This window comes from Pezoporus flaviventris, unplaced genomic scaffold (genome assembly GCF_033815535.1).
Source record: "Pezoporus flaviventris isolate CSIRO_AGI_PZ_B2104156 unplaced genomic scaffold, CSIRO_AGI_Pfla_v1 ptg000015l, whole genome shotgun sequence".
NCBI classification, from domain to species: Eukaryota; Metazoa; Chordata; class Aves; order Psittaciformes; family Psittacidae; genus Pezoporus; species Pezoporus flaviventris.
The window spans coordinates 2,787,751-2,801,068 of record NW_026892563.1 but is presented as its reverse complement, the minus strand read 5'-3'; the positions used below and the strand labels follow the sequence as shown (position 1 = coordinate 2,801,068).

Genomic DNA, 13,318 nt, shown 5'->3' with positions numbered 1-13,318 from the left:
CCGCATCTCCCAGAGATTTACTGATAGATTTCTCTTCCCCGTGGAGACAATTTCCAAACAATTTTCCTGCCCTGAAGTCTGTTCTTGCACTTCAGCTCCTATTAAAATCCTGATGCAGCTTTCTCCTTTATAAAATTTAAATGTGTGGTGTGATAATACTCAACCCCCTGAACAGTGAAATGGCATACTTCTGCCTACCCTCTGTACTTCAGTGCCTGAGAACAGGTCAGGTTTCTATTGTTTGCAAGCCTCTTACATGTGCATCCATAAAACCTCTGCCCTTGTTTTTTCTGGATTCATAGGACACATAAAGGCAAGAACAAAAGATGACCAACATACAACATTTAGAGATGCTAACTGAAATGTGACGCCCACTCTCCTTCTAAAAAGTTTTTAATTCAAACAAGGAATTTGGAACAGGTATCTATGGCAGGAAAGGATTAGACAACTATGAAAGGAAAAGAGATCACTGAAATTTTTATTTAAAGGAAGGAAGTCTTACATAAAGATGGACTGCTTGAACTGTGCTAAATGCAAGCTTAGGTTTATGTTTTTCTTCCTGTTACCACCTTTCAGCTGCTCAGGCTCTTCTCCCTAATGGCACGTCTCAGGTGTACGTACCTGTGTAGTTGATGCAGGCACAACTGCACGAGCTTTGATACTGTGAGTTATCCCCATGAAGGAATAGGAACTGATGTTTCCAGAGGGATGGAAAGAAACACTTTTTTTCATTATGGAATTTTACATGAACTCAAGTTTTTTTAAAAAAGTCCTGATTTGCATGTCAAACACATTATGTACAACCGCTGTGAACATGAGTTTTCTGTTCAACATTCCAGCAGTCAGTTTGAGATGGAAATGACCTGTTGCTGACCAGACTACAAAAAAATTATTCCTCACTATTAGTATTATGCTATTAAGCATAAAGACGGCCAAGCGCTACTGAAATACCTATTTTCTGTTCTAAATTTCATACCAATGACTGGCCAGAGTTTTGCAAAGTGCCTCCATTTTCGAAGGAAGCAGTTCTGACCTCTCTTCAACCTTTGATGGGGTTGGTTGAGAGGGAGGGGAGGAGGGATTTGAGGACAACAGAAGGTGAAAAGGATAGGGTTAGTTTTGAGGTATATCTGTTCCTCAGTCTAACTCACCATGTGGCAGCCCAAGCAACTTCACCACTTCAAAAGAGAGACTGATGCAAGGGCCAGAGTGAACTGCAGCGAGCAAAGATAGGGCACAGCTGCTTCTCCCAGCTGGCAGTGGAGATGGCAAGTGATCATTCAATCACGACATTTTACTCCAGATATGGAAGCCCCCATAGTACCAGCTGAAGTCTGATTCATTCTGACCAACTGCCTATCCACTCCTTTGTACCTCTTCATAGATAGGTATTTATGTTTACATGACTAGGAAGTGAGATGAAAAAAGTTACCAAACAGAAACAGGAGTAGGCTGTGTGCATACACACACACATTTTTAATTACTAGCACTCTTGCCATTCCTCCCACCTCCAAAAAAACTCCAAATATTTAAAGAATGTTAACTTTTACCAAAAATGGAACAATGCTTTGGGGGAGTGAAAATGAAGTAGCCTTCTCAAACTGTTCTGAAAAATTTGGCTGCAATAGCAAGACATCCAGGACATCTGTCCAGCAAGACACCAGGACCTACCTTCAGTTGCTGGTATAATGTTTCAAGGATTCTTCTGCATCAACCAAGCCCTCTGACACTGCAAAACGATGACTGTTTATTACAGTGCTTCATATTTTAAGAGAGCCATGTAACAACACACAGGTTCACAGATCTCAGTATATGTAAGTCAGCTGTTTGCATACTAGCTAACAGCTGATGATACAAAGTAAAACAAGAGCTGTTTTCAGAACCTGTGGGTTGGTTTGGTTTTCTGTTGTTTGCCTTTTTTTTTTCCTGGCAGCTTTTTCTTCATGTCTCTCAGGCTGCAGAAGTATGACTTCCTCACTTCGAGGCAACTCTTACTCATGCAGCCGAACCACTATTTAAATGGCACTGCTATAAAAACAAATTCCTGCATCTTAATTCCTTTCCTTCTTTACCTAATGATATTCCACACAACGCTGTGTCTGCCTCCCTGTCCACACTCCCTCCCAACTTACCCATCTGTTCTTCTGTTTATACAAGCAAACTCTTCAGTTTCTCCCATTTCCCTCTACTCCCCGGGCCCTGGCCATGCTTCCCAAGGCGCCTCCAACAACCTTTCCGCAGGGGCTGCCCTGACCGAACCCCACAGCGGCGGCTCCGACAGCGAAACCCCACACGGGCGCCTCGGATAAAGAACCGCGCCTCAGCCCAGCCAGCCAGCCAGCCGGCCGGCCCACCGCCACCCTGCGCAGCGTCGGCCAAAAACGACCGAGGCTAGAGAACAACTAAATATGGACAGGCCTTGCCTCAGGAGCCCGCACCAGCCCGGCCGTCCGCGGTCACCGAGCTCTCCCCCCGCCATCCGGCCACGGGGTGCGGCTGCCTAGCCATGGCCGCGCCCGCGACTGACTTGGTCCTGGCTGGGCCTTCAAGCAGCGCCACGCTCCAACCTCTCGCCCGTGGCTTCGCTCCTCCGAACGCTCTCCGCAGCGGCCAGGCCGCTGAGGGGAACTGAGGTCCGGGGCGGTGGCAGCAAACCCGCCTGGCGGTGGCGCGCGCAGGCGCCCTAGTCCGGGCAGGTACGAGCCCAGCGCCATGTTGTGAGCGGAAGCTGGACCCGAGCGGCGGGTCGGGGGGAGGGCGGAAGCGCGGCTCCGCCTGGCAGAGGGGAGGTAGGCGGGAGGAGGGACAGGCGGACGGACGGCCGGCGGCAGCGGGTAGTAGTTCGCCGCAGGAGCTAACGCTAGAGTCAGCCGGGGTGTCCCGCGCCCTTCCGAGGGCTTGCTGTCTGCCTTGCTGCCTCCGCCTCGTCCGCCGCCGCCGGGGTGCGGGAAAGCGGAACGCGGAGGCTGCGGGAGCCGTGTAGGGAAGATGCCCCTGGCGCAGCTGGCGGACCCTTGGCAGAAGATGGCTGTGGAGAATACGGCCGAGACCAGCACCGAGGTACGAGGGGGTGGTGAGTTGTAGGGAAAGTTGTGAGGAGGGAACGGGACTAGGGCCCCCGCCGCTCAAGGGACGGGCAGAGTTTCCCCTCGCTGGTGCTGGGGACAAGCAGAGCCGCCCGAGCGGGCGGGGGGCCGGGAGGGGGCCGGTGGAACGGCCGCCTGACGGGGGATCAGAGCGCTGCGGGGCCACTCGGGTGGGCAGCGGGGGGAGCGCTGGTGCTGCCGTCCGCCGGCCCCTGCGCGCCGCTTCCTCTTCGGGCAGTGACTCACGGCCGACACCGGCCGGGGCTCCCCCTTGCCGGTGCTCGGGGTGTGTTTCATGGGACCGGGCTGCTCCCTGCGCGTTCCCTCCCCTTCCGCCCCTTTTCCCGGGAGGGAGTAACCTGCTTCTGCGGCGGCGGGCGACTGGGGCGCTTTTGTTCGAGCGCGGTGTCTGGTTACTGTCACGGAGAGTTTCCTTTCCCCGGGCGGCCCCACCGCCTCCGCAAGGGCGGCCCGGGGTGGTGGGGGGGCAAGAGGGTAGGGGCCTGTCCTCCCCTTCCCCTGTGCCCTCGTCTTGCCGCTGCTTTTCGTGATGCGGCCGAGGACCGTCCCCGCCCGTGTGCCGCTGCCCTCTTATCTGAGCAGGATGGTGTTGTCGCTGCAGTTTCGCAAGCGTTTGGGAAACCGCAGGGACGTTTCGCATGGGTGAAGCTTTGTGCTTGGCGGCGTTTATGGGAACATCCCCGAGATGCAGCGCAGTGTGGTTTCCTGCTGTTGGTAGCAGGGAGTTGGCGATGAGCTCCTGCCCTTGCTAGGCAGGACGCGTGTCAGCTTTCCTAGGCTGAGGTAATGAGAGCGGCTGGAAATTAGATTCACGTGCATCCGAGACCATGGATGCCTTCATTTTCACTTTTTTTCCTACAGCGTGCTACTGTGCTGGTTTGGATCTATGTAAACACTGCACCTACACAGTCAGTTGTGCTTGCTCCGTAATTCCCTAGTAGCCCACAATGCAAGTGCTAGTTTGCGATCAGACTCCCATCTGAAAAGAAATAGCGTCCTCTGACAGTGCAGCTTCTACCTGAATCTGCTCCAGCTGATATGCAGCCAAACTGTTAAAAGTGATGCTGATCTTGAACAGTTTGGGCTCAGGCCAGCTCATGACAATTAGTCGCAAGGTTAGGACTTGGAGAGAGGAGCAAAGAGAGGGACCAGTGCAAAGTTACTGCAGTATCAGAAGTATTTGTCCTGCTGATGTTTGTCTTGTCTTCCTTGTGCTTAAAGTGACTGCATCTCTGGGGGTCAGAAGAATCTGACAGGCAGATCAGTCTTTTAAAATCTTGCTAGTTACTGTAGCGTACTTTTAAATTCTTGCCAGTTGTTCACTGACTTCTGAAGTGGTGATCTTAAATGTTTTGTTTTCTTTTAATGGGGAGTAACTACAATAGTAGTATGATGCTTGAGGGCGGGGGAGAAGATGGTAGGGGAGGCGTTTCTGCAAGACTGCTTAGACTAATGATTCAGAGAAAAGATCTTAACTGTTGCTTTAGTCTTCCATGCTCACTGTATGTAGTCTGTGTAACTTCAATAATGGCATATATACTCTGGAAAGGTAGCAAAATAAGTTACATTGTTTGAAAAGTGTGTATATGCATGATTAATTATACTTTGTTACTTGTTTTAGAATATTTCAGTGGTCTAGGACCACTAACAAAACATAAAACGACAGTGAGCTGACATGTTTGCACTCTAAGGCCCTAGTCTAGAGTCAACACTCTTCTCTTGAAAAGACCAGACTGCACCTGTAAACACTCTTCATATAGCCTTCAAAAGAAGAAAGGTTTAGAAAGGTTGCCTACCTGAAATGAGTCTTTAAGAAAAGATATTTTAGTGAAAATAGATAAGTTTAAGTCAAATACCTAAACAAATGATCTAAATACATAACTTGCATTTTCAATTTGCACGAGTTGTGTTTCTCTGTATCATAGCAATATCCTTATTGCAGACCCTATCCTGCAAGAGTATCCTTGGGCAAAAATATTTTTTACATCCACCTGGAAACTCTTTATGATTTCAGTCATAGTTTGGTAGTGATAATACTTTTAGCTGTAATACTGAGTGAGTTAAAGAGTTTCCGCTAATCTCTCAGATTTGCTGACACAGTTCTTGTAATTCCGTGTGGATGACAGTGTTACAAATTATTGAGCTTTAAAAATTGGCTCAGACACTTTCCTGGTCTCAACCTTGCAGAGTTTTTAACCGGAATATTTTTTTATTTGTTTCCCGCTACAGTCTTGTATTTGATTTTACAGTGGTACCACTGAGGAGGTGATTTGCTGTGTTCTGTGAGCAAATTTAGTAGGAGGACTATACCTTTAACTAGAATGACTTTGGAAGACAGTATAGTTAACTGTAACCAACTGCTGTAACTTAGGTGTGCAGGAAAGCAGATCTGTAAAACATGGTCCTTAAGAAATAATGCAAAGAATTCTTTTAGGTAAAATATGGATTTCTAGTCTTGAGAGATCAGTTGCAGGACTTCTCTTTCTACAGGTGCAAATAGGTCAGGGATCAGCTTTACCTCTCCTACAGCTTTTTTCAATGTATAAAGTTGTTACACTATTTTAAAAATAATTTGTCTATATAGTATAATGCATAGATTTGTTTTTAAAGTTTTATGGTTTAGATCACACCACCCTTAAAAGCCTGTGAAATGATGCTGTCCTTTATTGACTAAGGGTCTATTCCCCACTTCTAACAAGCATAGATGTGTTTTTCATGGTGAGAATGTGCCCATTATTTCCAGTCATCTGCTTTCAAGCAGATTAAGTATTGATGATTTGAGTTTGTATTGGGATGCCTGAATAATTAGCTTCATCCTTTGATCTGTACTCCAGGCTGTGCGTAATAATGTCAAGTGGAGGAGAATGAATACAGTTATGGCAGTTGAATTGTGGACACTAGTACACTGAAAGAACTGGCCACCATAAGAAGATGCTGTTTACTGAGACTTTCTGGGAAATGTTTTTGCCATCTATCTTTAGGAGTTTTAATTTAGGTGCTCTAAATTGGCAGTGGAGAAAGTTCAGGCTTTTTCTGCTGCTCTTGACAGTAGATTTATGGTCACCTATTTAGGTGTCTAAATAGATGGTATGAATCCCCTTTTGCAGAATTCCTTGTTTTATCTTTTAGAAATAATTAAACCTTGCACAGGACAAGGGTGCTAACATTTAACACACTGATGCTTTAAAGACTCAAAGATTCTGGTATAATGTCATTTTGCTATGTGATTCCATTCTGATGTCCATGTGACATTCTCTATGTCAATAAATACTTCTGGCATGGAATCTGAAATTTACGAGATGTCTTGCCCTGAGTCTGTGGTTGCGATTGTCTCTTTATGTGTCTGTGTAATCAGCGTTGTACTTACATTCCACGGGACCAAAGACTATATTTACAGTCATTTCTAGTATAAGCAACACAGACAATTCAAAGCCAAGGTGAAAACACCTAAATGGGCAGGTCTTTGTGGATTTTGAAGACTAGCCTTTGTCTCTCCATTATAGGCAGAATTCTCTGCAGTACTTGGCTGTTGCATCTCATACATGCTCTCAGTACAATGTATTCTCAAGTCTGGGTTTTTCATGGATTTGTGGAGAGACATTTTCTTACAGTGGGTTAAAAGTGGCAATTGGCAATTTAATTCTCATCTAAATAAATAATATACCCTGTATTCCACAAACTATACTGTGATAGGGAGACAGATAACAGATGTTATATATATGTAAATACTGTCTTGAGAAACACATCATCAGCATGAAAGGTGTTTAGGTGTGTGGGGTTTTTTTCATTCAGATTTTTCAAATCCTTAATGGTACAATTTTACCTGCTCTGTTTTTGAAGTTAGCAGAATTCTACTATGTGACATAGTGCTGATGTCGTGCTGCCACCTCAGTGGGTTAAGAGGAGGAAGGTGCTTTACCCTGCAGTATTCAGTACCTTCATGCAGTACTTTGTGTGCTCCATGGCTCTTGGTTTCTTCCTGGAAGATGTTGAGTTTGACTTCTTGAATCATTCTGTTAGTTCTCTTATGACATCCACAATTCTTAGCTTGTTATATTACTGTTCTTTATAGAGAAGGTAATATTTCTCACCACAGCTGGGACATTTAACACAAAGTAGGTGTAAGCACATCTGTTGTTTTTGAATTGATTGTGATCTGTCACACTAGCTAGTTGTTTTTCATCTGAAATGCTCAACGTAGATTTGTGACGATATGCAGACTAATATTTCTTTTACAATAATTATTTCTACACATCAAAAATAATAGCTTTTTAAGTTGATTGATCTTAAGAGTTGGCAGACTTTCCAATTTAAGAACTCTTTCCAGATACTGGTTTTGGGTTGTGGGGCTTTGTTTGGTTTTGGGGGTTTGTGGTTTAGTTTGTTTCCAAATATAATTCATAGCCATATTCCAATTATTAAACTTTTAAGCAGTTTTTCAGGCAAGACTAAAAACTTGTAATTGCCTTTTCAATCTTGGTGACATTTAAAAGGGAATCATTTAATGATTCCTGGATAAGTTAGAATGTCTTCAAGGAATTTTTAAGTTGAGACAAACTAAAGTGTTTGATTACTGTCAGTATTGTGCCATATGCTTGCATACATGATGCTTTACTGCTTATTCTCTCCTTATCTGAAATATGATTAAATGTGTTATCCGTTGAAAACCAGGGGGCAGGGAGGAGGGGGGCAGAACAGGGAGGACTGAAGGGGAGGAATCTTGTGTAACAGATGGGAAAATGAAGCTCAACAGTATAGTCACCCCATCTAGCCTCATTCATGGAGTGTGTTCTTGCTAGGAGATGAGCTCCAATTTCCAGGGACCTAGGACAGTGGCTCAACCACAAAGTTACTGCTAGCTCATTCTTATCAGTAACAGTTACCATATGTTCACTTTGATGCCTGTGGTATTCTTAGGGCTCTATTTAACTCTTTGTTGTTCTTGTTGTTGTTTCTTTGAATGAAGCAATTGTGTAAGAAGTAGCACATGTCTTCTAAGTACATTATTATGGTTTAGGTCTGTTTTCTGACAGTTTCTAAGGTTCCATTTAATTAAATTAACTCAATTTCCATTTATCATTTAATTCCAAGCATTAATTTATTGGAACATGCTTCAGTATATACAGGAGGTGTGAAGAAATGGTATTTTACTGTGATTTTAAAATCACAGCAAAACATAGCATTGAGAAATAAAATCTTCTTCATCCTGCAGGCTTAAAAGGTGGAGGTTTCAGGATGTAATCAGACCATGATAAATGTTATTTTTGTTATTCCTTACATAGCATTAACTAATTTTGGCAATCATGTTAGAACTCAGACTTGCATGTTAAACAATTCTTTTCACTTAATGGGGAGTCTTTCTCCTCCTGTCTTTTAGAGGTTGACAGTTGTTGTATAGTCACCTTGGGAAACCTGAATTTTAGGAAATGGTGAAGTTGCTCCATAGCTTAGTCTCCTTAGTTGAATTTAGTAAAATAGCTAAATGACAAAGCAAGCATAAACGAGTAATGATTTAGTTGACTTCGGTATCAAATTCCAGGCTCTGTCGTTTATCATGCAAAGAGATTCTGAGAAACTGGCTCATGTCTGTGAACCTCTCTGCATTGTAAGAAGCTGCAGGCACACAGCCTAGCTGTGTCCATCGACTGCCCCTGACTCACAGGGAAAGGAGGTGGTACATATCCCTTGTCTGTGAAAGAGCCTAGTCAGGTGAAGGGCGTTCTGGTGGGCCTGGGACAAATTGTATTGTGCAAATACAGCCTTGGTAGTAAAACTGGTATACAATCAGGTGCTGGAGTCACTCTTAGGATAATGTGTGCTAACAGAGAAGGAATTTCTTTTTTGTGACTACAGCAGTGGTTGGATTTATTGAAATGATTTCTACATGTGTAATTCTTGTTCCTCTTTGGAGCAGATGAAAAGAGAATATATGGTGCGTGTTTTGTTTGGGATTTTATTTGTTTGGTTAGTTGGTTAACACTCGTACAAGTAGGGAACTTTTTTTTTTTCTTGTTGGCCTGGACAAAGATTTCATGACGCTCTATGTCCAGCATCTTGGATAATGCCATGGCACTTGTCTGCCTTCAAGCTTGACTAATTCAGGGAATTAAACTCACTGGGAGCTGCAAACTTTTCTTCTATAGAAGTGATACTAGCAGTAATTTTATTTCTTAAAAATACTCATATTTGTAGTTTTTTGAGTTTTCAAAAAATTCAAGTTTTTAATATTTGGGTGTACTGTTTTTAACATAGTATGCAAAATGGATGAATGCAACCAGAACAGCTAAGGAAGAAGATGATGGCTCACTTCTGCTACTTACATATACCAAGTTTTAATTGGGTCAGGATTTAGTTAAGTGCTGTGGATTGCTGTGGCTTCACAGCTCAGGAGTTAGGGCACAAGTTATTAACTCGAATCATATTAAATCTGTATATTTTAGTTAAGCAATAGAATAGATTATGAAAACTCCATTACTGAAGATTTAAAAAGGGGATAGACATCAATGTCTTTATGAGCAGTATTGCAGGAATGCCTTGGTGCACTGAGATAGATTGGATGATCCCTCAAGGTTTTCTCAGTCTATTTTCAACTGTTTTTCTGTGGACCTACAGAATTTTTCTCAGGGTAGCTTGCCGTGGCTTAGAATAGCATGTACAGTTTGAAAGACTTTTATTGAATGTAGTTCCATGCAGCACCTTGTGTTGCTAACAGCAGATTTGTTACTAATGTTTTGGTAGGAATACTGTATTCTTTGCTGGTATGAAATAAGTTAGAAGCATTGTTACAGCTTTACTGAGTTCAAAGATCGCATGGTTCTTGAGCTTTGTCAGTTGAGAGTCCCTTGAAAACAACAGTGTTAAGTGCTCAGATGTATATGTGGCCAGAGTTTTAGTGACTAAATAATAATACTGAGAGTTCATGTGTGTTTTGAAATATTTTTTTAGCAGAGAGGCTACTTAAATATCCCAAAATAGTCTAGCAGTAGTCTAAACACAAAGCAGAGATGTTTTGGGGTGCAAGAAGACATTAGGTGGTGTCTAACATTGAAGAAGCTTTGGGGATAAACTTAAGTCCTTCAGAAAAAAAATCCATTAAACTGTAGGAAAGAATGTAACATTCAGCAAGATCAAGTCCAAGTTAGCAGAACTTTGATTTGCAAACAGAATGTGAGAGTGGGGATGCTAAACTAAATCTAAAAACTTCAGTTGTATACTATTTGTAATATTATTGATGAAACTAACAGGAGAAATAGGGGGAAAATAGTACTACAGGAAACATGATTTGTCAATTTAATACTTCAATTAATATGGTCTAGATATCTGTAATAAACCTGTGTGATGGGAATGATGGATACCTGGCATTACTATTAAAATAAGATATTCTGCACCAAATTGGTAAGTTCAAATTGGTCTTAAGGATGATTGTGTTTTTCATACAGTATTACCCAGGTGAGTCCAGTGTTAATCAAAAGGATAGGCAGAAATAGCATTTGTTTTGTTGTGCAGGTGCCCAGGATAGTACAATTTTACCAGACTGCTGAGATGAATTGGATCTCTTGCAGTAAATGTTGGAACCATAATTTAAAAAAAAAAATTTATAAGTGACATGAAGACTCTCAATCAATATACAGTGTAGAGTACAGGATATTCCCTGCTTCACAAAAAGTGGTTAATTGATTGTGAGTGGGATGTGGGCTACATTTCTGATGTACTTCTTTCTTACAAAGGATTGATTTACTGTGGTTATATTTTCTTAATACCAATACCTTAACATACAGCACTACTTGCTACCTTTTGGTCCCTTTCAGTGCAGTAATTAATGACCATGCATTACTGGTTAAAAAGTGAAATAATCTGAAATATTAAAAAAAAAGTAAAAAAAAAAAAAAACCAAACAAAAAAACACAACAGAAAACCCACAAAAAAAAATCCTCGCACACACAAAAAAAACCCCACCAACCCGCAAAAAATCCCCACAAAAACACGCTCAAACCCCATCACCATCTTCTTTAAACTGTCTTTTTGCCAGGAAAATCGAGTACTTGATTATATCTTGAGAGTTCAGTGGGCTTAAACCTGTAATTTTTGATTGCTAGAAATACTGATGGTTTATTCCTTGTTTTGTAGTTGATTTTCTTTTGTGTCAGAAGTTCTGAGAGTTCATACAGGGAACACTCGTGTACCACTTGCCTGATGCAGATTCCCTGATACTTGTCTGTTTTATACATACTTAGGAAACCTGTCGGATCAGTTTGTGTTCCTGTCCATGTGTCTTCAAGAAAACTGCCAGAACACAGCTGTATTTAAGTATTCATTTCTACCAATTTAGTGAAATGTGGCAACAGGTTTAAAAGCTTTTCAGAGTCAAACCTGTAACTAACTTAACTATTTCCACTGGAAAACAGAATAGGAAGTAGAACTTAAATGGCCTAGACAAACATTTTGTTAGATTACCTTTGTAAAGCATATGCGTCATCTTTTCAGGATGTAAATTGATTGCTGATGTGCTTAGGTGCAAGCAGAAATGTTCTGTGGGCCTTTTCTGTTATTTTTCTTATAGTTCTCTCATGCTGTCTTCTGAAATATGTTCTACTCTTGGAGCCAGAGTGCTGCAAATACCAGCTCTTTGGTCCATTTGCTTGCTTAGTGTCCCACTATGGGAGGAGTGCAGCTGAAGAATAATCAGGGTCTAGAGTCTGTCTTTTGAATTAGACCATGAGAAAAATATACTTAACCTTCTGTTATTCTCTATTCATCAGACTATTTATTTCCAGTCTGTTATGTCATTGAGACATGCCCTTGGATCTAGTTAAATACTAGTGGGAGCCTACACCTAGCAAAATGAAGCTTATTTCATTTGCTTGCCTCTTAAGCATGCTGCTGACTTCTTTGCTCCACAGTGGTTTTAATATTGCCACTACCAATATAGGAACCTTTTGGCTTTACATTTTAATTCATAAGAAAAACAGTACACTTTGTAATCTTTCTGATTACACAGCTGCATCTAATGGTATCATATACCATCAAACCATAAATCATACATGCATATTCTTCTTTACCTTACATGGCTTAGACTGTTCTGAGAAAAACTGGTTCTGCCATCCAGTGATTCCTTTAGCATAATCTTTGCTTGGGTAGACTTATTTAAAAAGATCTTGCTAATCCAGTGATCTGCCTCAGACATGACTGCATGGAGTACATGCTGATTGCTTGTTTGTTCCTAGCTCCAATAATTGTTTGGAATTCGTTGCTTGAATTCAACTGAAAATTACCTGAAAGCAATGCAAGAAAACGAGATTGTACAAACCAGTTCATTTGTGTTGCAAGAGGTTTTTATGTTTGTTCTTAGGTTTGTTTTTGTTTTCTTTCCCCTGGTTAACTGGTGGAATGTGGAAAAAGTCAATGAGGTAGAAGATTAAGAACCTTTTTAAAAACAGAGGTTGGTCTCACGTTGTTTCAGAGAGGCTTGTTTCAAGTTTCTGATAGTGTGTTCCACTTTCAACTATGTTTCAATTGCCTTAAAATAGTAAATGTGGAATCTTAAAGCTTATTGTGTAGTAAATTCTTATTTAACCTGCAGTTAATGTATGTTATTATTCAGCAGAATGTCTGCTGTAGCAGGAATCGCTGTTTCTGAAAATCTGCATGTGGAGTCAGTTTAGAGCACATGGCTTTGATACACAAATTGCCCTATTTTAGGCCCCAGAGTTTAGCCATCATTAGTAGTTAGGACATTATAGACTCCTCCTTTCCAGCTAAAGTTAATTGTCTTGTTCTGCTGTTTTTCTTCTCATATTTTCCTATTGACGAGATACTTTGGAAGCTGTCTTGTAGCATGAGCAGAATATTGAGATGTGTAGCTAAAATACAAACGTTAACATTATTTAAATATATGCCATAGATTAAAGGGAAAGTATGTGACTTGTGGCCTTGATGGTACCGGTACATGTATACACAATATGCTTTCTTGTAAACAGGCTTTATTAAAGCCACTCATTTCTGTTACTTAGCTAAGCTGGTATTTTTATGGTCTTCTATTTGGTATTTTCAACTTTCTATGTATTTTAAGGAAGGATAGTACAATATTCGTTGACAATATACTACAAGTAAAAGATGCTACAGTGAGGGGAATTTAGGCTTTTTGGAGTATCATCATATTAAATTACTCTTAGAAGGTTGTACTGACTGCCCTTAACAGAGACCACTTATAA

The 13,318-nt window shown here is 41.6% G+C and overlaps 1 protein-coding gene across 2 annotated transcripts in view; it reads left to right on the top strand.

Annotated features, from left to right (window-relative positions):
• Nucleotides 1-2,650: 2,650 nt before the first annotated feature.
• Nucleotides 2,651-13,318, top strand: part of RPS6KA3 (ribosomal protein S6 kinase A3) — a 76,208-nt gene continuing 65,540 nt past the window's right edge. Inside the window, exon 1 of one of the 2 annotated variants that reach the window (XM_061453243.1) lies at nt 2,651-2,696. Coding sequence is in view for 1 of the 2 variants with exons in the window: in XM_061453245.1 (XP_061309229.1) it covers nt 2,989-3,060 (72 nt within the window). In the remaining variant the exon portion in view is untranslated. Of the gene's footprint in view, nt 2,697-2,847; nt 3,061-13,318 lie in introns of those variants that run through there. The other variant, XM_061453245.1, reaches the window with a different exon arrangement.